General features: G+C 49.6%; 11 protein-coding genes across 11 annotated transcripts; 7 read left to right on the top strand and 4 right to left on the bottom strand.

Moving 5' to 3' along the window:
• Positions 1–708: 708 nt before the first annotated feature.
• Positions 709–2,642, bottom strand: CABS01_08997 (FAD dependent oxidoreductase; the record flags this gene model as incomplete). Its single annotated transcript, XM_060542355.1, has 8 exons — positions 709–855; positions 910–1,002; positions 1,054–1,269; positions 1,323–1,570; positions 1,627–2,176; positions 2,233–2,336; positions 2,396–2,440; positions 2,495–2,642. Coding segments are annotated over 8 exons (1,551 nt in total), but the record flags the coding sequence as incomplete, so codon positions are not given.
• A 498-nt stretch (positions 2,643–3,140) lies between these two features.
• CABS01_08996 (L-amino-acid oxidase) lies at positions 3,141–3,584 on the bottom strand (the record flags this gene model as incomplete). The annotated part of the gene is made up of 1 exon (XM_060542354.1): positions 3,141–3,584. One exon carries the CDS (start codon positions 3,582–3,584, stop codon positions 3,141–3,143), a length of 444 nt encoding a protein of 147 aa, XP_060400635.1.
• Positions 3,585–5,075: 1,491 nt separating this feature from the next.
• Positions 5,076–5,680, top strand: CABS01_08995 (uncharacterized protein; the record flags this gene model as incomplete). Its single annotated transcript, XM_060542353.1, has 3 exons — positions 5,076–5,150; positions 5,214–5,307; positions 5,379–5,680. 3 exons carry the CDS (start codon positions 5,076–5,078, stop codon positions 5,678–5,680), a joined length of 471 nt encoding a protein of 156 aa, XP_060400634.1.
• Positions 5,681–6,047: 367 nt separating this feature from the next.
• CABS01_08994 (uncharacterized protein) lies at positions 6,048–6,553 on the bottom strand (the record flags this gene model as incomplete). The annotated part of the gene is made up of 3 exons (XM_060542352.1): positions 6,048–6,107; positions 6,164–6,337; positions 6,398–6,553. 3 exons carry the CDS (start codon positions 6,551–6,553, stop codon positions 6,048–6,050), a joined length of 390 nt encoding a protein of 129 aa, XP_060400633.1.
• A 794-nt stretch (positions 6,554–7,347) lies between these two features.
• CABS01_08993 (uncharacterized protein) lies at positions 7,348–7,758 on the top strand (the record flags this gene model as incomplete). The annotated part of the gene is made up of 1 exon (XM_060542351.1): positions 7,348–7,758. One exon carries the CDS (start codon positions 7,348–7,350, stop codon positions 7,756–7,758), a length of 411 nt encoding a protein of 136 aa, XP_060400632.1.
• Positions 7,759–8,547: 789 nt separating this feature from the next.
• On the top strand, positions 8,548–9,537 carry CABS01_08992 (uncharacterized protein; the record flags this gene model as incomplete). Its single annotated transcript, XM_060542350.1, has 1 exon — positions 8,548–9,537. The coding sequence occupies one exon, from the start codon at positions 8,548–8,550 to the stop codon at positions 9,535–9,537; it is 990 nt and encodes a 329-aa protein (XP_060400631.1).
• Positions 9,538–10,296: 759 nt separating this feature from the next.
• Positions 10,297–12,210, top strand: CABS01_08991 (uncharacterized protein; the record flags this gene model as incomplete). The annotated part of the gene is made up of 1 exon (XM_060542349.1): positions 10,297–12,210. The coding sequence occupies one exon, from the start codon at positions 10,297–10,299 to the stop codon at positions 12,208–12,210; it is 1,914 nt and encodes a 637-aa protein (XP_060400630.1).
• A 708-nt stretch (positions 12,211–12,918) lies between these two features.
• CABS01_08990 (FAD binding domain-containing protein) lies at positions 12,919–14,738 on the bottom strand (the record flags this gene model as incomplete). The annotated part of the gene is made up of 6 exons (XM_060542348.1): positions 12,919–13,417; positions 13,472–13,784; positions 13,837–14,008; positions 14,089–14,252; positions 14,319–14,583; positions 14,655–14,738. 6 exons carry the CDS (start codon positions 14,736–14,738, stop codon positions 12,919–12,921), a joined length of 1,497 nt encoding a protein of 498 aa, XP_060400629.1.
• Positions 14,739–17,140: 2,402 nt separating this feature from the next.
• On the top strand, positions 17,141–18,717 carry CABS01_08989 (uncharacterized protein; the record flags this gene model as incomplete). Its single annotated transcript, XM_060542347.1, has 8 exons — positions 17,141–17,162; positions 17,239–17,469; positions 17,527–17,546; positions 17,626–17,659; positions 17,718–17,791; positions 17,844–18,220; positions 18,280–18,375; positions 18,438–18,717. 8 exons carry the CDS (start codon positions 17,141–17,143, stop codon positions 18,715–18,717), a joined length of 1,134 nt encoding a protein of 377 aa, XP_060400628.1.
• Positions 18,718–20,950: 2,233 nt separating this feature from the next.
• CABS01_08988 (uncharacterized protein) lies at positions 20,951–21,701 on the top strand (the record flags this gene model as incomplete). The annotated part of the gene is made up of 4 exons (XM_060542346.1): positions 20,951–20,968; positions 21,040–21,293; positions 21,356–21,467; positions 21,540–21,701. The coding sequence occupies 4 exons, from the start codon at positions 20,951–20,953 to the stop codon at positions 21,699–21,701; spliced, it is 546 nt and encodes a 181-aa protein (XP_060400627.1).
• Positions 21,702–22,248: 547 nt separating this feature from the next.
• CABS01_08987 (uncharacterized protein) lies at positions 22,249–23,763 on the top strand (the record flags this gene model as incomplete). The annotated part of the gene is made up of 1 exon (XM_060542345.1): positions 22,249–23,763. The coding sequence occupies one exon, from the start codon at positions 22,249–22,251 to the stop codon at positions 23,761–23,763; it is 1,515 nt and encodes a 504-aa protein (XP_060400626.1).
• Between the last annotated feature and the right edge of the window lie 104 nt (positions 23,764–23,867).

Raw genomic sequence — 23,867 nt, 5'->3', positions numbered from 1 at the left:
TGGACGGCTTATATATCATCCTAGAAGCCCCAGATCCTCATCGATTCATCCATTATCAACCGATTGTCTTGGCGTTGACTCTTCTGATTTTCCGAGTCTGTATTTCCAGAGCATCAACCATAGAGGTGGCCTGGGACCAGGATTGGAATCGTCCCTGACCGGCTGGACTAACCCCGGTGAAATCAAGATGAGGCTTTTGATCCTAAACAGGCAAATGGCAAAAACAAGCAGCAGATGAAGACGACACCAATGAGCTGCTTTGGTAATGCGTGAGAAAGGCAAGGGGCGAAAGCGAGGACATCAAGGTTGCTCACAGCCCCTGCGTCTTGCGCAGATCTCTATGCAACCGACAAATTCACCCCTGTGAAGACGTAACATATCATACTTTCAGGTCGTAATACCCATGTCAGACTCTTGGCTCTCGGAGAACAAGCCTTCTTGGCGACCGGCCCGAAGCATTGTGGCCTTGGTTAGTGGGAACTGACGCGTCTCATAGGAATGTAATGTCGGTCACTGATACCTGAGAAAGGATCGAGTAATACGGCTCATCGATCATTCGCTTTGTGAGTCAAATTCCCAAACACTAAGAAGTATGGCGTGCATCCTCAAAACCAACAGAATCCTTGATTTTAATATTCAAGGATTGACAGTAATCAAATTAGTAGTTGGACCTGCGAGAATAGGCACAATTGCATGCGATCCCAATGGCTAAGCCTCCTTTGATCCTCCGATATTTCTCGGACCCTCAGGGCCCTCCTCTAGGCCGTTGCCCCTACGAATGTTGTCCCTCCAGCGCCAGTGCTGCCTCATGAAGGAAGTACTCTGATCACCATGTATCAAAATGTCGGCTGCGTGCTGTAAACATTGTCAGACGATACGCCAAGAAGAGTCGAAGCTTTTGCTACCCACCTCGCCAAGCACGGGAAGGAACTTGGCACCGTGTCCACTGCCTCCAGTCGCGACGAAGACAGATCCTTCGGAATAAGTAGGCACATGGTCGATCTGAAATGATCAGTAAGTGAAAAGGTTTAAAACAGGTAAGAGCTGACTCACAACGAAAGAGTTGTCCAATGAGTCGGTGTACCAGCATAGCTTAGTCGAATTGAAGTCCTTGTCGGCGAACTCCGGGAGGAAGATGGAGACGAACTTTCGAATGGCCTCCCTCGCAGGGTCTGGGACTATGCTGCAATCAGCGGGCGGGAGAGGCACGCTCCACTGGCCGTCCTGAGTGAAGCCCGCCTCTGAAGGCGCATGTTGGAAATTGGTAAACTGGGGGTTGTCTTGTTAGCCTGATACGAGCGAACACGACGACGCATAAGTACCTTGATGCCTCGGAACCCGATTTTGATGAGACCATCGGCAGTCCGAGGAAAAACGTAAACACTGCCGGTGTCTTTACCGCTCGGATTGCGTGGTGCACTTTTCCAAGTGATGACCGGGAAGCGTTCAGGGGAGTACTTGTCCCACAAATCTGCGCTGTTCTTGTCCACCTTGAAGGTGACTACGCTTCCTGCAGACGACTCAAGGTGGTAGGACAAATCAGGCAATAGCTGCGTTGAGAAGGATCCAGCTGTTGACTATTAGTCGCGCAACCTCGCAGGTAGTGGTAAAGGAGAGTATGCATACCGCAAATGGCAACCACGTCCGCTTTATGAAGGACTCCGTCTTTGGTCTTGACCCCGACTGCCTTCTTCAGGTGTGATGGTGAGTCAACTTCTTCGATAATACTGTCAAAGGTACCTTTCCCGGGGCCAAAGTGAAACTCAACGCCCTGTTTGAGAGCCAACTTGTAGAAATAGGCACAGGCTTCGCTGCATTTTGTGAATCCTGCAGTTGAGTCAAGAACAGCTTCATAAGTCTGAGTAGGCAAGGCTTGTGGAATTTCGAATTCTAGAAGCTTTCCTTCCCATCCACGCTCAGCTGCTCGAGCTCGATCAGTCGGGTCGCTCTTGACGAATTGAGTATCTCTGAGGCCGTCTCGTTCAAAGTTGCTCAGTGTCTCACGCTCAAGTGGATCGAGTTCGGCGGTGGGCTGAACTCGGAGCATGCCACTCCCGCTAAAGAGCTCTGATTCATGATCTTCTTGGTGCCTCTTCTCGTTGATCTTCTCCCATGCAGCACGACTTTCAAATGCTAGACGCTGGTAATGAAGCTTGCTCCCGTAAGAAGCTCGAAACTGGAGACAGCACATGAGCATAGCTTGGAATGTACACTCAATCTCCCCAAACTTACGATCTTGTTGTGATCTACCGAGGCAGCCTGCGTATTTCCATTCAAGTCGGGCTCATAGTGCGTCTCATCATAACAGTATCTGTCCAATACTGTTAAGCGGTACGCTGAGGAATGAGGATTAGCTCGAGGGCCACATCCGGGTATGGTAGCAAGGCGCGCTTACCACGTTTGCTCAGAGCAACGGCCAAAGAGAGGCCAAAAATGCCAGCTGACAGAAATCAATCAATTGTTTGCAAATTCTCACTCTGTGTTCTGCACGTACCGCCCACGATGGCGACTGATTTGGGCTCAGACATGATGCTCTGCTTCTCGCTTGCTTTTCTTGTCAACCCAGAAGATGCGGAGCGCCGCGACGCTGCGAGAGGCGGGGAGCGATATACTTTAATGCTTCCGAAATCGCTGATCCATGCCTATCAAGGTGCGGAGATACCTAGTCGGTTGAAGCTGGCACGCCATTAAGAATCGGATGATTTGCCGCACGACGTAGGAATAGCTCCACAGCTCTCCGTCGCGGCCAAGATAGCAAGTAATTAGTTGAGAATATGTTACTTCAAAAGCGAACACTGTTCTCGTTGAGAAATTTAAATTGTTCAAGATTATAAATGAGTCTAATTTACGAATTCTAGGGAACATGAAAGTAGACAAAATCCGGTTCCAATGCTAGCAAGCCCTTGGCAGACGAATTTGATCAGGAGAAATCAGTGAAGAACCATCTGATTTATCGGACTGCCGGCTCCCACTCGGAGCGGTCACTAAGTAATTCTCTGGGGGCCGCAGGCCACACCATTTGCAACCCTCAAAAAATGAGACCCATTTGCCTCGTTTGATCCATTTACCCATCCATTTTGCATTGAGTTCTTTTGCTTTATTGACCAATGCCAACTCCAATAGTAGCTGTACTGAACCTCTTACAGAGAAGTGCAGAGACGAGCTGATCCAAGCATGAGTCGGAGCTGTGTGTTCACCAATAAAGATGGTGTTGTGTTCCGTTCGATGGTATGCCGGGATATATCGCCAACGAAGATAGTTCGGAATCTTCCTCCAACGCGGTCGCTAGCCTTGATGAGCTCCCAGTTGTGAACGCCAACACTATCCAGCATTAGGCCTATAGCCAGACCATAAATACCGGCTTCAACGATGGCAATGGAGATATTGGTGTTCTTGGATGATTCAGAGCTTCCGTCAAGAGCTGCGACTTGATCAAACCAGGCGCCATTTGAGTCGGATTGATGGAACAGGTGCTGATCCGTAGATGCTCTTCTTTGCAATTGGTGCTGAGGCGCGGCTCGGCTCGGGACGTGATGACCGAGAGTTAACAAAAGATAGTTTTTAAGCCGGATAGAAACCATCATTACTGAACTTTCTGCGTCAGAGATACAGGTCGAGACCGAGAAGATTTGTCCAGCGAAGGAAAGAAAACGTTGATCAGGTCAAGATAAAACACATTATGCCCGGAGGCGTCACCTATTTACAATTCACTGCTGGGAAGACCATTCGCCATTGCGTTTCTTGAGTAGTCTTACAATTATTCTTGAAGCACCCATCATCTTGATAGCTTTTGTTGCCAAATGAGTCTGGGGATTGCAGGCCTTAGTCCGAATAAAGTGAGCTCCTCCACTTGACTTGGCCGATTTGCAGCCTGCAGAATATATCGTGGTACTGTCGGAATCCTGATGTAGAATCTCTCTTTCCTGGAAGAGCTCTTGATCATGAACAAATTTGTGAGCTGTGAGTTAAGACTTTGACAGCACTGCATACTTCTGGGAACGTAGCCACAGCTTGTTTCTTGCCGAATGAAATCTGCTCATAGGAGCCTACGATCCTGCGTTCGCTTGAATGAAGCGAGGCAAGAATTGTATGGTTGCAACATGCCCGAAGCTAATGCAAGTTACCCTTGTTCCATGTCTTCATCGCTCAACTTTGTATCTATCAAGGTACCACCTGACCTGGGCCGTCAAGGTTGCACCATGAATGTGACCGGTATTGACCCGAAGAACCTCGTAAATACGCGTCGGCGAACATGGACCGCCTAATTGCCTGACATAAACCCCGCGCCAAGACAGCGTTGGGCGCTCGACGATGCTTCCTCATCTACCATCAGGAATGACATCAGGAACAACCATCATCTCATGGGGCGGTTCAACTACAAAATTAAGTGTCGCAATCCTGTGCCTTGCTCGAATGATTCGATTATGCGCGTTCCCTTAACGCCAAAAGATATCTCTAGAGATACGTGCACTGCCGGGCTACTGGCGCCGCGAGGATTTCCTTCAAATTGTGTCTTAACAATAAGTTGGGCTTCCGACATCGTTATGCCTGTCGCACAGATAACGTAGTAGTCTCTTCCACGAGTCACACTGAACACTCACTCATTGCGGTCATATGTTAATCATTGACTGCTAATCCATCATAGAACTCAAATCTTGGAGATTTCGACATGGATCCAGAGGCAACCTCAGCAGCTGCGTCGACTTGGCTTGAGTAACTATCAACATGTGATCTGCCATCATTTAGCGTCCAAGGCTTTCTTGGTCGCGATGCTACCGAAGATGAAGGCTTTCTTGACATAGCGGGCACGTTTATCATTAGTCAAATCGTCTACGCCGTAGGTGCAAAGCAATGTCACTCTTTCCTTCCCGGTTTTGTACGAATAACTCTCAGCCTTCTCAGGCTTTTCGGATCTTGTCGAACAGTACAGAAAATGGCGAGAACGTGGTTGTAAGGCAGATGAACAACAAAAAGGCCAATGACCTCATACCTCTGTCTGATCCGCCGAGCGTTTTGGACTACGTCAAAGACGACGGCCGGTACCTCGACAATTTACGACTTCAGATGGATGAATCATGATCAGATGCCTTTGTGCGCTGCAAGCATCCACACTACCACAACGACCATCGTACAATATCTGTATGACCCAGGTAGCCAGTCACCCGCAACACAAGCTAGAACTGCTTCTGGAAGTGCAAGAGGTTATTGAACAGCATGGAGATGTAATCAACAGACGTCCGGCTTCCAACTTGGAGAGACTGAGCAGCTTTGTCAAGGAGGCACAAAGGTCTTGCTTTCCTGATCTGAGTAAGTCGTCATCCTTCTCGAGGCCATCTCCTCGAACCGCAAGCCCAGTCTAATAAACACTTTCATCACAGCAACTTTCCACCACAACCCTTCTGCCTCAGTCACACTCTCTAATGGGTTTTTCATCACCAAAAGTGCAAGAAACGAAGTTGCTAGTGGCGCCATCAACGCGGATGTGGAACTCTCCGATATTCCCTCTGAGTTCGATGATTTACGATTCTACAAGGAGAGACAAGAATCGAACGAAGCTCGGTCAAAGTTCCAAGTCTCCAGTGAAAAGGAACTGAACTTTCCTGGAGTTACGATCGCGCTGCCTACCCTAGAAGGTTCCTTGCCAATCTCTTGGACAAGACGGTCCCGACGGAAGTCTTGAAGCGCCGATTACGACATCAGATGCCAGAGGGTCAAGGTCAGTATGGGAATTTGTAGTTTCAGGGCCACTTAGGAAACCATCCAACTCAACTCCCTTGGACGAAAACATAAACACAGGATAACCAGCCTAATCAGCTGACGCGTAGCCTCGTCGGACATTACCTAAGGAGGAGGACGTAGTCTTCATCCGATACAGGACTGCATGATCCGAAGAAACATCAAGGCATTGAAAGCCAAAGCCTGGTCGAGGCTGGTTGACTGAATTGGATCATGGACAATACTCTCTTGGTTTGATGTTTTCTCTTCACAACAAGTTGATCGCTAGTATGTTGATACCCTGAAGCAATAATTACTCAATCGCAAGATATTCAGCAAGCTTGGCAAACATTGCCGCTACAAATTTGGCCTTTATCCGCACATGATTGATACTACAAAGCCTAGTCAGCTCAACTGGAACGATTCGATGGAGGGCCTGATTGCGCACATAGTTCCAGGTCATTTCATTCCTGCCAGGGAAAGTGTAGCACTGCACAATGTTGTTCCCAGAACATCCAAAGGCGTTCTTCAAATCGCAGCCCTTGCCTTGGTTGGCACTAATTGGAATTGTGTCGCAAGCGCCAGATCTACACACTTGTCCTCTGTCCGCGCATGAGTCGACCTTGATTGAAGTCAGCTCCAATGGTTCTGGTGGATGAAGGTTTTAGAAACAAAAACTTACATAGTTCCAGGTCAGTCCACTTCTCCCCGGAAAAGTGTAGCACTTTACAATATTATTCCCCGAACAATCTATAGCATCTACTGTCCCGCAACCTTTGCCTTGATCAGCAGCAATTGCCGCCGAAGCGAAGAGTGGAAGCAAATAAAAGAAGCGCATTTTCAACGAATGTAAGAGAACAAGTGTCTCAGAAGGAGTGATCACAAAGAGATGACAAGCAAGCGGGACTTGGCTCTGGTGTCATTTAGGACATGCCAATGTATTTATCTTTCTGCCGCGAGTCCGGGAGGGCTACCGACGCACTGCGATGTCTCTGGTCGCAAGGTTTGATGGACTCGTATAATTAACCTCATGGTAGTTCGCCCCATTGTGGGCGTCGCGGGGAGATAGAGGGGGATATTTGAAGAGGGAAGTCACTTTGCTTAAAGCTGCCCAGGTCTACTGAGTCGGGGAAATGAAGACCATCGGTGCATGAAACTAGGTACTTTGTAGTAGGTTTTGATAGCCTTAGCACGCACATCTTAGGGGATCGGGCAACCCGACATCCCATAACGAACCAGTGAGACCACTGTACTTGTTCCCCGCTATCCCTACATACGATTTGGCACTGACAGAACCTTACTTGATTGTTCTTTAGGCTTGACTCAGCGCCAGATTCGAAATTAAATCCTGTTGAGTAAAAATCATAGAGGTCTTTTCCTTTCAACTCATCTTTAGCTGAGCACATGATTGAGTCCAGTCTGTGTTATAGTTTATTCGTCGCAGATTATATCGCTGAATACGAACAGCGCCGGGTATCAGTCTGCACACGTCTCATTATTACGAGTGTCAACTCGTGAGCAGCTTGGCAGCGAATTATAATAAGGGCAGCACGCATTCAAGAAATTCGCACGCCGCGACGAGTCCCGACAGTCCTAAATCAAGTCTTCATCGTGCATTCAAGTCCGACTATCATGAAACACCATACAGACCTCAACGGCCTACGAGCTGCAGCGGCAGCTTTTCTATTTGTACAAGGTGCCAGCGCTGGCAAGGTTTACTGTGCCGACGTACAAGAGAAAGTTGTAGCCGAAGCCAACTGCGACGGCCAAGCAACTCCCGGAACGTACTACATGTTCAACAGCCAAGAAGAACACGCCATCGGCTCGAAAGTCGACTTAAAGAACGCACAAGTATACGACAGCGCCGACGCTTTCGAAAAGCGGCACGAACTGTTCCCGGCCGATATTCCGTTACAAGAATTCGAATCCGATGGCTTTGGAAAACGCGCGTGTCGAGTTGGCGGTGTTGGTGGAGGCTATCGCGGTGGTGTATTCGTGCCATACTACGGCGGTCGGGTAATTAGCGGGGGGGTTGGTGGTTGAAAATTGCAGGCGTCGTTGTCTGAAGATTGAGCAAAGAGTGAATGCCGCGAGCTTGGTGAGGCATGTATACTGTGTTTCTTAATTGTATTCTTGGCAGACACATCGGTTGCCACCTTATCAGTCCCGCCAGTATTCGGAAGCGTATTAGTGAACAGAATTCCAGGCTATCGCCTGTTCCTGTCTACAGACATTCACGGACTCCATGAGCCCAGCAAATGTTCAAAAATGGAGAACATCAGGTATTCGCTGATCACCATTGACAAAAGCAGTGCCCTCATCCAGCTGTCGCTAGGTAGGATTATCTAGATGGCACAGAGGTGGCCTTACTCGTTATGGAATTGTCAACGTAGTAGGTTCCGCCCTACATCACATAACGCCATTTGCGTCGGGTCGATGGAAACCTCAACAGCTGAGCCTTTCACAGCAAGCACAGTTTGTCTGGACCGAATGTCTCGGACATAGGCTCGTCGTATCCCCATCGCGTCGATCAGCTCAACGGATGCAACCAAGCAAGGCTTGGCTGTCGGTGATTTTCATCAGCCATCGCCGAAAAAAGTGGATACCGACACCGAGAATAGTGGGTCTCTTCGCCGAAAACACAGAAACATGGCATGTAAGGCAACATGAATACAGGCCTTGAAGTTCTGAGATACGCATATAAAAGCTACCTTTACCACTTGATTCTGCAGAGAGATTATCTGTTGCAGAATCATAAGCATCTACACATCAATTTCCCACTCTATTATTCAACTACTCCATCTCACCAATCCATCATCTTTACAGATCACAATGGGTGTCCACGGCCGCTACACTACTGAGAAGGTTACCTACCCGTCTCATGGAGAGACTATCGCTGGTGTTCTCTACAAGCCTCAAGGCATCACCAACCCGCCCGGGATCGTGGTTCTAGGCCCCTACTCGTTTGTCAAAGAGCAAGCTCCGTTGCAGTATGCCACACGACTGGCTGACGAAGGCTACGCGGCCTTGATCTTCGACCCACGCACTGTCGGAGAGAGCACCGGCCAGCCACGCCGCTTGGAAAACCCTGTGATGAAGAACGAAGACGTGGTCTCCGGTCTCGATTATCTCGCTGGTAGGGGCGACGTGGATGCAAAGAGACTATTCCTCGTAGGCGTCTGTCAGGGAGGCCCCGAGTGTCTTGATGTGGCGTCCTACGACGACCGCGTTGTCGCTGTTGCTTCCGTCACGGGATACTACCGCGACCGCGAAACGGATATCTGGATGATCTGCTCGGGGTGTGTCAATGTCGAGCCAGGTGTTGACGTAGGAGCTTTGAAGATGCCTACACCTGAGCAAGGACAAGCCCTCTACGATGCGCGCATCAAACGAGCCAAAGAGGCCAAAGCCCTGTACGAAAAGACCGGGGAAGTCATCTACCAACCTCTCGTCGACCCCAAAGCTGCGGACCCGAACGTTGGCTCTCTTGCCGGGCTTCCAGGACCGATCGTATGGTCGTGGTATGGCCCCTGGACCTTGAAGGGTTTCGAGAATCGGTATGCGGTCATGAGCGATTTGGACCATTTTGGCTATTCCACGGTCGATGGTGTGTCCAAGCTCACTAAGCCAGCTTTGGTAATTCATGGTGATAATTGCATGAATGCCGCTGCAGCCAAGAGACATTATGAGTCGATTCCGACGAAGGAGAAGAAGCTGATTTGGGACGCTGATATCTCGCACTTCCAGCACTACGAGCAGCCGGATATTGTGGATAGGAACGTTGGTGAGATCGCGGCTTGGTTTGGACAGACAAAGGTGTAAATCAACGAGTCTAAGTCTTCAATTAAACTAACTCATCTTGATCTTGCCATCTGCAGTTGATGATGCAGGCAAAACCTTCAAATTGGTGACAAACTCGTGATACTTAATTAAAATGGTGAGAGTACGTATTAGCACCGTGTTCATCGTAAGCTTCTATTCATAATCCTGTGAACAATCAGCAAAGGCACCAAAAATAAGAGATTGCGTTGCCATGGGGCGTTGAACGGCAGCAATAGGCGCCACTAATGTTACCGGAATTTCCCTTTCGCGCGGTATCCGAACTTTGTGGACGATGATAGTTGTTGTAGTAAGCGCAAAACCAGCCGATCAGCCGATGGCAAAATCCTTCCATCCGGGCAAAGCTGCCGACGTCCTGTGCAAGCCGCTCGCGGTCTCCCTTACCAATTACCGGAAGGGGGAACTGGCTTTAAGTTTGGCCGAGTGGCCTGTGCATGTGCGATTATGTAAACAGGGATCGGTCCTCATACAAATCCCCTCAGCGCCAGCGATGTGTCGATCAACCCCTCAACTCTCTTCATATGCTGAGCTAGGCTTTTCATGATGTATAGCTGGGGAGTTGATACTTCCAGCGCCCGCCCATCGCACAGGCAGAAGCGCCTGGTGATCTCATGTTCAGAATGTCACAGACGCAAACAGAAAGTAAGCTTTTTGGTTGGCAGGTAGCTTACCTTGGTCTGATTAGCACCAGTGCGATCGACAGCATCCGTGTTTTCATTGCTCTCGACGAGGCAAGCCTGTATGGCCCTCTCCCCCACGAGTGTGTTGAACTACACTTACAAAATTCAGGGACTTTGCCATTATGAGTATACCGAACAAAAATACGTGGGTGCTGAGAAATTGGCAACTCAACCCAGAACAGCCCCAGATCTGTCAACAAGTCCATCCCAGTCGTCATCCGACAACACGCCTGGTGGAGAGGAGACGTCCGTCACTGCTCATGAGCTATCCAAGCGACTCGGTTACTCTGTCAATGTCAAAGGGACCCTTGAGATTGTTTCCCAACTCGGGGCATTGAGCCATGACTCAGCCTCCCGCGGTGGAAGGCCACGGAACCATGATGCGGCAGTTCACTACGTGAAACTCGTAAGGAAGCTACCACAAAGGGAGCACATTAATATCCTTGTGGAATCGTTCTTCAACAATGTTGCATGGCAATACGATGTTATTGATTACTCAAGGTTCCGGGACGAGCTATCAAACTGGAATCACATCTCCTCCGCAACGTTGAATCTTGGCCCCGAGAACTTGTCTGTCAGCATCCGGGCCTTCCCTGCTTTACTCCTTCAGGTTCTTGCACTCGCATTGCAATTCCACCCTGATGAAAACGACGAAGCACTGCAGGGCCTCAAGTACGCACCTGATATCGACTTTGCCGACCTGGCGGCGGATTATAGCAGTGTGGGCCATCAAATCATGGTGATGCTTGGGAGTAAAGACATCTCTCTCAACAGAATTCGGGCTGGACTGATGGAGGCATTTTTCGAGAAGAGCAATGGCTCAGTTATCGAAGCCTGGCACACACTTGGAAGAACGATCCGAGACGCCCAAGAACTTGGCTTGCACACACGTAGTGTTTGGGAGACAAGTCCGCCTGCCGAACACGATATACAAATTCCGGTATTCCCACTGGAGAAGAAATTGTGGTTTATGTTGCATCTCTGGGACGCGCACATGGCTGTTGTTCTCGGGAGGCCCATGACGACCAGATTGGACTCGAGCTGCGTGCCCAAGGTGACGAGCCTGACAGTTGCGCCGCATCCGTCAGACTTAGACGACGTAACGATATCCCCATTCGACTTCATGGTATGTGGCTATCATGCTGCTTACAGGTATCTACAGGATATCCACGATCTTGGGGTTGAGAACAAGGATGCGCAAGAGACCGTTCAGAAAATACACAACGCCGTGATCAGCAATATTTCCAAACTCCCGGCATGGGCAACCTCTGCAACTCCGGTACTCGACGGCAGATACCCTTGGCTCCCTGCGGCTCGCGAGACACTCATTACTGAGGTCTATTTTGTCCTGCTCGCACTGCATCGCCCTTTCATAACCACACTGTCTGCAAGTCGAGTAGAGGCACACACGGCCGCGCTGAAGATGCTTGCGTCACAAAGCAGGCTGTTCGAACACGCGGGGGCTTTACTTTATAGGGGATTCGCTCTTGTCTTCTCTATATTCGATGCCATGGTTCTAGTGGCAGCAACCTACATTCGAGCCCCGGATGATGCGCAACATCTTCTGGCAGAATCGGTGAACCGCTTGGAATGGGGCTTGGCAAGGCTAGATGCAATGAGGCCGCGGAATGCCATGGCAGGATTCGCTTATGATGTCGTACTGGCGCTCTTTCGAAAGATGATGAACGGAGTCTCCTCCCCAGACCCTACTTCTCTGGGAAACAATGAGCCTGAAAGCCAGTACAGAGCTGTGGAGGCGCTGCCTCGGAATCACGCTGCACAAGTCGCCTCAAGTCTTGAGCAGAATTCAAACGACGCAACAATGCAACAATCACCATACGACTTCGTCTCCCAGGACCTGTTACTTGGAGAGATCTTTCCTGCTGAGTGGCAAGAGATAACCATTACTGAAGCTGAGAATTACGGGGAAGCATTTCCCGACAGTCTTTGGCAATTAATGGACGAGCTCACTTAGCGAACGCGACTCTCGAGTGCATACCAAGCTTTTGGCTGTTGAATATCAGATAGCTGGCGAGGTTGGTTGAAAACTTGGCAGCCTAGGTCTGGATGAGCAGCATAGCCTAAGTCAACAAAGAAAATGGCACATCGGATTCATGGGCCTATTTTTATTACGACTCGATGGAAAACCAATCATCGACATTTGAGGTAATCTTTTATCCCATCGACTGCGAGATAACGTCAGTACATGAGTACTTACTTCTCGTGAGGGGAAGTAGCAAATCGTATATTATTCCATGATTATCCGTCTAGAACCCGTCTCAATTCCGCTCGGTGCAACCAATCAAGAAGCTCCCCGTTGGAGAAAACTGGAGGTGCATGTACTGGCGTTATCTCGCAGTCGATGGGATAAATAAGTGTAAAGACGATGTAGGCATATTGTATCAACTATCTAAAGGATAGGTTTGTAGTCTATAAATACAAAAGAGAAAATAGGGTTATGTACTAAGATAAGAAGATACTCGTCTGAATGCAGGGTATTGATACAGGATATTGATGAGGTGCCAATTAGTTACAATGAATAGTAGAATAGGATTAAAGATCAAAGATCATGTCCATCTTTGCAGCTCCCCGTAACCTGCATGTGCCGTGATTTACGCGAATCGTTTTGTATGGCCCTTGTAGAATCTAATCTCCAAAGTTCCGGCCAAACTCAGAAGGACTCTTAAGCAGGAAGCTTGAAACCGGTCTTGCGGAGGTTCTGAAAGACATGCTCGGGATCGTACTCCTCTGAGACTGACTTGAGGAAATCAATGGTCTCCTGGCCATGGGTCGAGAGCGGGTCTTGGTCCTTCCATGCGTAGTTGAGGTACTTCCATTCCTTGTACGCCTCAATCTCCTTGGCGTACTCATCGATGGCGGCACGGAACTCGAGGGCAAAAGGGAGGATCAACTTCTGGTTCGCAGGGGTATCGACAGTCAAGGCAATGAGCCACATGATGGTAGGGCCATCCGCAACAACACTCTCCAGGCCGAGTGAGTTTCCGCCGTTATCGAGGCCGTGCTTGACGATGGATTGGGTGACGGGCTGGAACTGGACAAGGACGTTGAAGTCGGACTCGGGCGCGGCTTCCTTCATCTTGGCTGAATATTCTTTCAGCTTGGTGTCGATGAAGTCCATGATACGGAAATCATTGGTGGTCTGGCCAACCATCCAATTTGCGCTGTTACATAGTGTCAGAACCGCCTCATGGGTCGTGCTACGAAGAACAACTTACTACAGGCCCAAGGGAGTGGGACCAGTGAACTCCGGAACGAGCTCGGCGACAGTACCAACACGGACAGTGCTGGAGATGTTGGGGATCGCGTAGTAGTCGTCGAAAGCAGGCGCGTCCATGTTGGCTTGGACGTTGGTCAGGATAGATCGCAAGCTGAAGCCGGTCTTATCGTAGTATAGAGCGACAATGTTTTGGCTATAGGGGTCATTGTCCATGTTGTTGGCAAATTTCAGGTAGGCGTTGAAGACGTTGTCTCTCTCTGTGAGGTTGTAGCTCACGAAGCCACCTGACATTTGTGTCGAGTCAACAGTTCCTATAGGGGATGTATTAGTGAAGAACACCATATTATAGTATGAGCAACTTACGAGCATCGATTCTAGTGACGAAACCAAAGTTTCCTGAACCTCCCTTCAGGGCCTTCCAGAGATCTGCGTTCTCGTTTGCATTGGCGTTCACAACGGAACCATCCCCAAGCACAACCTCAAAATTGGTAACCGAATCGCAAGCAAAGCCATGAGAGTTGGTGTGGAAGGAGTACTTAGATCTTGAGTATTAGTAAATCTTCGAGATATTTGAGACGGCGACGGTTTATGAGACGCCAAATTGGGTTCACTTACACCGCCACCCGTTGTGAAACCGCCAACACCGACAACTGACGCTCTTCCACCAACAGCAGCAACGCCATAGGGATCAAGGGTAGAGAAGACCCTTTCCCAGTCTGAGCCAGGCTGGATCGAAGCAATCTTTGTTCCTTCATCGTATGTCGTGGTGTTCATGTAACCTGGAGAAAAGCGTTTGTCAACACATGATGCGTCCCATGTCATGGATTATCAGTTGGAGTGCTTACCAAAGTCGATGGTGACACCCTTCTTGACACCATTGGATCCAGTGAAAGCCGAGTGAGCACCACTGCGGATGCCAAAAGGACATTGGTTTCTATTCAAGATCTTTGCGATCTTCGTCACGTCCGAGGTGCTCTCGGGCAACACCATGCACCAAGGAGCTTGGGCAGCATTGGCAGAGTAGTATGTCTCTAACCGCGCATCGTAGAATGAGTTGTCCTTTGAGTAGACCTTGCCTTGAAGGTCTTGATCTTGGGCAAGAGCAGAGCACTGTATGGGGCCAAAGTTAGAAATGATCGCCAGTGGGAGTGGATGAGAGGGGGGAAGGGAGGGTGACGTACACACACGCAGTGAGGACTGCGACCCCTTGCTGAGACAGTCGAGGTAGCCAAGGCCAAGATCGACAAACCCGTTGAGAACCTCATGATTACCAGAGTTTGTTTGACTCTGTGTGTGTGAGTGTGTGTCTGCGCACGAGCTCCCGTCGTCGTTGCGTGGGGGTGATCTGATGGGAGGATCGGGGTTGTTGACTGGACGGCAGCAAGACCAGGTGAGAGGATGAGAAAGACTAGAAACTCTCGAGGTGTTCTAGCGAATATCTATTGCCGTTGTATTCTGAATGAGCGATCAAATCTCCAGTACCTTCCGAGTCCGCAGTTTTAAGTTCAGACCGACCTCGCCTCCACCGCGAGCTAGTGCCCTCGTTGGAAGACCAGCATGAGTCGATGTAATTTGATCTAATGCAACTAGCGGGCATGTTCAATCCCGCAAGCCGCCGTCCACACAGGGACCGATGAAAACCCGCATGAATCCGGTAGGTCAAGTGGAAAGTTGCAAAGAAAAAGAGGAGTAATCTTCAGCTTGTTAATGGGGCCGAAGGATCATGTTTGCTGCTTCTCGGAGCTTCAATCCTCGTTTGGGTCGTGTATTGCCTTTGCAATCGGTCAGCACCCGGCCAAGTTGTGGCAAGACGTGTTGGAATCAGGTTACATTAGCCACCAGAACGCAATCAGGCGGAAGATCTAGAGCCAGCAACTTCATTCTCGTCACGACTGTGTCTGGGGGGCGGAGAGCTGACCTGCAAAGCGTTGTTCCGCCCCCATTTCTACAATATGTCCAACATGCAGTGCGACCTTTTCCGGGATGATTTCCTCGAGGTTTCGGAACCAAGAGCTGCTAGGCAATAAGTGCTGACAAAATTCAGACGTTCCGACTTGGCAGTCTGGTCTTCCCTGTCTCGGAGAGCAGGGAATAGGGCTGTAGACAATACAACGCCGGTGAACTTGGCTCGATCCCATCTCGTGCCCGCCTCCCCGTTGCATACCAAGTTAATCGACAACAATACTCGCCTCCCGCTATCAACCACAAAACCACTTTTATCGAAGCAAACAATGACATGCTGCTCTGCTGCTCTGCCGCTCTGCCGCTCTGCCGCGGGATTTTTTGGATTCTACGAAGGATTCCCACAAACATTGTTTGCTTCGCCAAGAGCCAAAGTTGCATCCGGTGGGCCTCGCTTCCTGAACGACCTCGAACATGTTGTTGGTCGATGAGGGATAATCCTCTGCCGCGACATCAATTCCAACAAGCTCATCTCCGAATCTTTGAACAGCCGCCTCCTTATTCTCCCTTTTCAAATTGTGGAAGGCGAGTCATGCTGGTGAAGCTTGGGCAGATTTACTTGCCCTATCCATGGCAAACGCGGGAACCGCTGGTGGTTTTTATAGGCCAAAAATGGGCATGCAAAGTATATTATAACGATCGCCTCCGAGGAAGCAGAAGCTCTGCTCCGTGACTCCCCTCTCAAGGAAAGGAGGATGATGTTGCCCGTATGACGGAGGTCCTTCTAATCCATTCCGCCTTTTCATGGATACGCCTCCAGGATGTTAGATCCATACGTGTATCAGCAAGGAGTGGGTTATTCCTGTGCCGCACCATGGGTTCCATTCAGGTACGTGTGTTGGGGTCGTTGTCTTATTCTATTAGCTTTGACCAAGATCTGACGGAAAGGGCGGAGAATCTGAGGGCTCGGTCGCGGATTACTCTGTAATACCGCAGCAAATCTCTCGAGTCTTCACCACCCCTGATCCCAAGCACAATGATGGGTGGCTGCGAGAGCGAGGGTAACTGGTAGCCGGGACCCAATGGGCATGACGTTTCTCTATCTTGGAGATTGGAGCCATCGGTCCTTTTGTCAGGGCTGTCCCAACCCCTTGTCGACCCCAGTTTCGGCGGCCCGCTTTGTGACTGGTCATTCTCCTCTTCTACCATACCTTACACCAGCCCAACTACCGGGGCTGGACCAGCAATCCCAGTCCATAGAGACAACTTCCAACACTCTCCAACAACGGAACCTTATTATGAGTTCGGACCAAACTTCTCGATCGGGGCGTCGATCGTACAGCAAACACTGTGCCTCTTATTAGTTTTGGAAGGGCAGCGATCCCACGAATGAGAAGCTGCTCGGTTGCGCAACAACCAGGTCAAGATCTCGAGCAATAAGCACAGCGAGTATAGTTTTAACAGGAAATCGAGTGCACTACACCAAAGAAAGCCTATCCTGGCGCTGAAGCATAGACCTCATAAGTATTTGACCGTTGAGATGGATACCAATTACATGAGTCGCGCCAGATCACACTTATCGAGACTCCAGGAGTTCTCAAAGGGACCTTGAGTGATCCATGCTCCCTCCACGGCACCGTCCAGAGTTCATCCCGTTAAAAGAGAAGATGTGGGAGAAAGTGCTTGAAGCATGCAATTTCGTCGAAGGGGGAGGCCCGAATTTTCTACGTTGGACCCTGGTCCTTTACACCCTCGGTACACCCGAATGTGGTCACGGACTATGGCAGGTGAATTCCGTCAGAACTCAGTACGATAGCATGTATATACGCTAGATCGGGTGCTGCTCTTTTTTTCCCCCATTAGACCCAAGATTTCGGTTGCTTGCGAATCTGAACCATTTTACTGGCAACATGTCTGAAGTCTCTGTGATCCCAGCCCCGCCGGGCGTCACGGTCGACTTTGACCACCCGAGGCAGCAAAAGGTGCTGGAGCATTACCTGCTCTTTGGTGTTGGTGGTACTATTGCCTTCATTGCCCTGTGCCAAAGATTTTACACCAAATTATTCCTTTCAAAAGGGCTGCAAGTTGACGATGGTGAGTTTACCTTGGTTGATCGACCTAGTATTTCGCCAAAAAACTGACTATTGAAAGCTTTCATGTTTCTGGGATGGGTAAGTTCGGCTCGACGATCCACTGATCGCTGTTCAGCTCCTTGGCTACCAGATCACTGTCTAACCTGCCTTCACTCAGGGTGCCTCCGTGGTCACTCAAGCAATGCTTGTTGGTATGTCTGGCCCATCTTGCATGCTGTAGGTCACTTGAAGCTGACCAGAGTTCTGCAGCTTCTATTGCTGAAGGTGGCATGTGCGCTCATGCCTGGGAGATGCCAATGTCAAGATTCGTGCGCTACTCCATCGTGAGTCTATCACAAAAGCCCCTAATTGCCATAGGATGCTGACATGATACAGACAACCTACGTAACAGCGCCCGTCTTCATGCTGTGCAATGGCTTTACAAAATTGTCTCTTTTGACATTTTATCTTCATCTTTCACCCCAGAAGTGGTTTAGAATAGCAGTATGGACGGGTATTGCTGTGGTTTCGCTGTATACAGCATGCATCACTATCCTGATGCTGTTCCACTGCAATCCCGTCAGGAAAGCTTTTGACTTCACCATCACCGGCGGAAAGTGCCTCGACGTTGGCATTCTGTACATGGCCACGGCTGTGTCTAATATCATCACTGATGTCATGCTGTTCATTCTTCCGATGCCTATGATCTTCAGTCTTCGCATGAAGATGGCATCAAAGATCGGCGCCGTTATAATCTTTGCTATTGGATCAATGTAGGCGGCACTTATCCCTCAAAGCTCAATCAAGTATTTCCCACTGACTTCATGAAAAGGACCGTGGCGACTTCCATCGTTAGATTGACCTACCTACCCCCACTACTCGTCAGTGTAGATCCGTCATGGGATGCTGCCCCTGCGAATATCTGGACGTAAGTGCTCCTGATCACTGCTTTCTTTGTCTCTTCATTGTCCTAACCCCTACTATGCATAGTTTCGTTGAAGCCAACCTCTTTGTGATTTGCGGCTCGATGCCCACCCTACGAAAGTTCTTCAAGCATTTCGCGCCAAAGCTCATGGGCTCCTCCACGAACCCATCATCTTACGCAGTCGGCGGTTATCGAATGTCATACGCGCATCAAAGATCAACGAATGCCATGAAAAGCCGTCAAAGAAAACAATACGAACAGTTTCCGGACGAGAACGAAATGCATACCTTCCACTCCGATCGCAAGAGGATGAACGAAGAAGACCCCCCGGCTTCTCATCCGTAGTAGTTGCCGGTGGGAGGGAGAGCGCCGACGATATGAGCGACAAGGCGATTCTACAGACCAAAACCGTCACGATACAGCGTGATTGAGGGGCACATATTCGTAATGTCTAATGATTCGGGCCGGGATTTAGAGGACACAAAATTCGCATCGGGCTGGAGTTTGGGCGGGGTTGTACTGGGAAATTTGTTTTGAGCGACGTTATCGTATGATAAAGCCAGGACTGCACACACATTGTAAAAGATAATGCATCAAGTTATATTGTACAACCGCTGCGGCTTGCCCTCAGTGTGAACCTAGACCAAGAATAAGCATCTGTAACTCCAGAATTCCCACAGAATTCATATACTTTGGCGGCACTAGAAGCAATACAATCGCGCTGTCTCGACTACCGTAGCCGGGCTAAACTGCAACAAATCCAGAGCGCTAGTAAGCTGTGTTCCGAACTGCCCTGTAAAGTTCCCGTTTGACGTCTTGACTCCGTTTCTGTCGGCCTCGATTATAGGTCTAAGTTCAGGATTTGTGACTCGATCGTACGACAGCTCTGTAAATCACCTGCACGAGCCTTGTCGCCATGGTCCTGAAGATTGAAGTGTCCGTACAAGCGTTTCCCGTATCTCGTATGCCGGAAGTGGCGGACGGCAAATATTTTCCCGTCAGCAATTAGGTGGGATAGGGGTTGATAAAGTACTCACTTTCTAGGTCATTCCGGCTAAAGCCGAGAGGATTCAGGACACTGCTCTTCCAGATGCCCTCTGAGAGTTTGATAAAAACTTCCAAACTCTAACAGAAAGACTGGGACTTCCATCAATCTGGGTTCTGACTAGATTACAGCGGCTGTTTTCGCGGGCATCGTTGACATGGAGCCCCTTGTCTGCAGATTACGGTGGTTATGGTTCGGAATCAGCCGAGCAAATCTCTTGGCGAGTCGTGACTCCCTTTCCCCGTTATTGGCTTCGAGTGGGGCAGGGCCGACGGCGGGTCTAAGCCGAGGATGTTCAAGGGTTCTACTCCGTACATAGTATGTACTGTAGCAGCAGCGCATTACCTAAGGCTTCCTCAGCCACAGTGGCTCAGGCTAGTCTACTATGGTCTAATGGGTACGCCGTCAATGACAGGTTCTTTGGAAGTACGGAGTAAGAATTGTGTCTCTATTAACTTACCTCTCCTCTCTTTAGGTCTTCAGGTTATAACTTGGAGTCGTTATGTTAGCATTCGGACGGTAAAATTCATCTTGGTGGGATATGCATGCCCAGAACATTGAGTATTTGCATCAGCATTTATATTCCGTTTCGTTGGCGCGAATGTCAACAAAGTCATTGTGCTGCTATATTTTTCAAACCATCTTTTTCCTAGACTTTCCACGAAGCGACAATTTTGAATCATTGAAAGACCTGATTATCGAATTTTCTCGGTAGTATATCGAGCTGAAAATCATAATGTGTCTTTGCAGGTGCGTCTGATGAATTACCTCAGCTTACAATTCGGCCTGTTCAATGTATTGTTTTCCGGAGTCCGCCCTGCGGTGCAAGTCATCGAAGGCGAACTGCATTCCCAGTAACCACAGAACAAACACAAACGATAAGTGCTTAGAAATCAGAACTGGAAACAAAGGCACTGGTCTGGATGATATGTTCCTGAAGGGGGCTTATAAATCTATGAGCGTGCAGCCGGTCGGTCACGGACACCAATATGCAGATTCCTCCGAGTGATTGCACCTCCACAGTCAGCTCACACCTCCAGTGAGCTGCTGCAACTCTGAACAACCGCAAAAAACGCGTAACAAACCGGCCAGAACTGCTATGAGTTATCGAGCCTCGCCAGAGGTCAGGAGTTCTGAAGAAGGAGTCTAGAAGCGACCGCGATTGATTATGAAGCAAAGTAACGCTTCAGCACTTGCGATGAGCTCCTATGCTTTGACAAACTCGTGCCGTCGGCTGGGTTGCACATTTTCCTTCTGACTTCTCTCTTGGTTTGAGATGATAGACGTTAAGTCGCCATGTTTCGAACATCGTGTCTCCTTGTCATACAGTGATCCACCCTTCACAGTAATTTTCCTCATAAGCAAAGAATCTTCAATCTCTCTTGGATAAATACTTCGTCAAATTCAAGGCTTACCAACTCACAATGTCGATCAAACTTTGGGGCTCCGTGACATCTTCCTTCCTGTGTCCACAGAGTGCTGATTACTCTCAATGAACTTGGGCTCGAGTACGATTTGACTCAAGTTAACCTCATGAAGGAAGAACAAAAGGTTCGTAGCTGTGGCCTGCTCAAAGTTCATTCACACATCTCCATCCATGAAGCTCTGACAATCAGCATCAGAATCCCGCATACGTCAAGGAACAACACCCCTTTGGTCGCATGCCTGTCATCCAAGATGGAGATTTTCAACTCTTTGAATCCCGAGCCATTTGCCGCTACCTCGTCACCGAGTTTGGCGGTCCCTTTAGCTCTCTTGATGCCGTCATGAGCGGTGATCCAGTCACGGTTGGGAACTTTGAGAAGGCTCTCAGTATTGACTACTCCTACTTTGACCCATCCGTCAGGGCGTTGTGCAACGAGAAGATGTGGAAGAAGTAAGGCCAAACTGCTCGACTCTTGAGTAGCAATTCTTTACTGAAAACGCGACCTACCTAAGCCCAGCTGAGCCGACGTATCCTTCTCAAGTGGAAAAGGCAACTGAAATGTTCAAAACTGCACTTGACTATTACGAAGACTTCCTGGGCTCCAATGCTTACCTAGCTGGGAATGTAAGATCATATGCACCTCTTGCTATCCGGGCTACGTTGCTAGGCTGGAGGCTTCTTCTAAACGTGCGATAGAACTTCAGCCTTGCTGACATGTATATTTTCATCTGGATGCCTTACATCCACTTGATAGGCCTGTACGAAGAAGTTACCGCGAGACCACATGTTGAAGATTTGTGGAAGCGGGTTTCGGGCCGCTCGGCCCGGAAATCTGCTGTGAAGGATATGCCGCAGTAGAAAGCCTGTTTTAAAGTGGCTGGGTAATTTGTGCAACGATTTCTGTCAGGTATTGAGGTAAGGGAAACTTCTTGTCTGAAATATCTAGGGAGTCGCGAAATACCTTGGTGGGGGGGGGGGTAAGGCGGTCTTACCGGGCAGAATCAACTAAGCGCCAAGCGATGATTTATAGTTGCATATCTATCCGACAAGTTTTCATGCGAACAAGCTAAGCACCAAGGGCTATCGTGAGGTTGTTTGATATACTCAGCTTCTAAGTCAGACATCTTTACCCTTCTGGAAAACGTCATGGAATTGAATAAGACTGGTGTTCGGCACACGGATAGAAGTCCGAGAGTGCTTGACTGGCGCAGTGTTCAGGCTGGCGGTGACTTTTGACCCATGTTTGTTCATTCCCAATAAGGCAACCAGAAGCGTCGCAGCAGTCACCAGCTTCAAGGGCAAGCTTGGAGTACCACAAATACTTCCCCTCACAGAAAGCTCACTAGGTCAGTATCTTGAAGTTGTTTCATCTTCCGACCTTCGTTTTTGTTGGTATTGCTTCACAATGCATTGTTCATCAAGTCTTTCAAGAGCCACCTTGCTCCTTTCTTGCATCGTACCATCTCTCGCGTCACAATGCACGCCCTCAACCCCTGAAAAGCCCCGCGTATTCCTCTTGAGCGACATCGCCAACGAGCCCGATGATGCGCAGTCGCTCGTGCGACTTCTGGCCTATGCTAATGATCTTCAGATTGAAGGCCTGGTGGCGACGACGAGTGTCTGGCTAAATGATACCACCCGCCCAGACCAGATGCACGATATTGTCGACGCATACGGCGAAGCACTGCTAAACCTAAAGAAACATGCTCCCGGCTGGCCTGAAGCATCCTATCTCAAAGGCCTAATTGCTACCGGCTTGCCGGTCTACGGCATGGACGGCGTCGGCGAAGAAAAGGACAGCGAGGGCTCCGACAAGCTTGTAAAGGCAGTCGACGCCTCGGACGAGCCGCTCTGGGTCCCGGTATGGGGAGGGGCGTCCGTCCTGGCGCAGGCGTTGTGGCACGTCAACGCGACGCGATCGTCCTCCGAGATCGAAACTTTCGTCTCCAAGCTCCGCGTTTATGCGATTTCTGATCAGGACAATACCGGCTCGTGGATCCGTCGAAACTGGCCGCAACTCTTTTACATTGCCAGTGTCCATCACTTCAACCGCTACGCCGTTGCCGCGTGGGGCGGCATCTCGGGTGAGGAGTACTACAACTTTCCGAGCTTCTCAGACCAGGAGGTCATATCGCCAGATTGGATCAGGCAGAATATCCAGAGTGTCGGGCCGTTGGGGGCGAAGTATCCTGACGCTGACTTCATTGTCGAGGGCGATACACCTTCGCTTCTCTACCTGATCCCCAACGGGCTCTCCGACCCCGAATATCCGGAATGGGGATCTTGGGGCGGCCGATATGGACCCGTCACCTACGGTGAGGGTCATTACGCGGATACAGTGGACGTCCTGAAAGGGGTTTCGGGAAGGACGATCATGAGTTCGCAGGCGACCGTGTGGAGATGGAGGGAGGCGTTCCAGAACGACTTTGCTGCCCGTATCAAGTGGTCCGCCAGTCCTGAATTCGGTGATGCTCACCATGCCCCTGTCGTGGTGCTGAATGGAGACACGTCTCGCAAGATTGTGAAAATGACTGTCAAGGAGGAGGACGTCATCGGGCTCGATGCGCGAGAGTCTTGCGACCCGGACGGAGGAGAGTTGACGTACAAGTGGTGGCAGTACTTGGAGCCATCATCAAACAACAATAATCCAGGACGAGACGTCGGCAGACTGGAGCTGAGTGATACCGACGCTCCCATTATCACAGTCACAATGCCTTCAGAGGAGGCTCTCCGTGCCCCAGGCAGAAATCGTCACCCGAATGACGACAAGCATATGCATCTCATCCTTGAGGTCTCTGATGGTACACTGGTTTCCTATCGCCGGGTCATTTTCACCATACTCGGACCTATGAGTAAGACAGGGGATGAAAAGTCTTCAGCCGGAAAGGCGGCTGAGCAAGCCGTTCATGATGAGCTGTGAGCAGTCAATTGATTATGACGAGAATAACCCCGTGCGGCCCGTCTTCTCCCCAAGACTAGCCAGGTGGCAGGCAAGAATACATGGATCAACCATTTCGAACCCGA

The sequence above is a fragment of the Colletotrichum abscissum genome (genome assembly GCF_030869225.1).
Source record: "Colletotrichum abscissum strain IMI 504890 chromosome Unknown Scaffold_21.1, whole genome shotgun sequence".
Classification (NCBI taxonomy): domain Eukaryota; kingdom Fungi; phylum Ascomycota; class Sordariomycetes; order Glomerellales; family Glomerellaceae; genus Colletotrichum; species Colletotrichum abscissum.
This window is presented reverse-complemented; position numbering and strand designations above follow the sequence as displayed.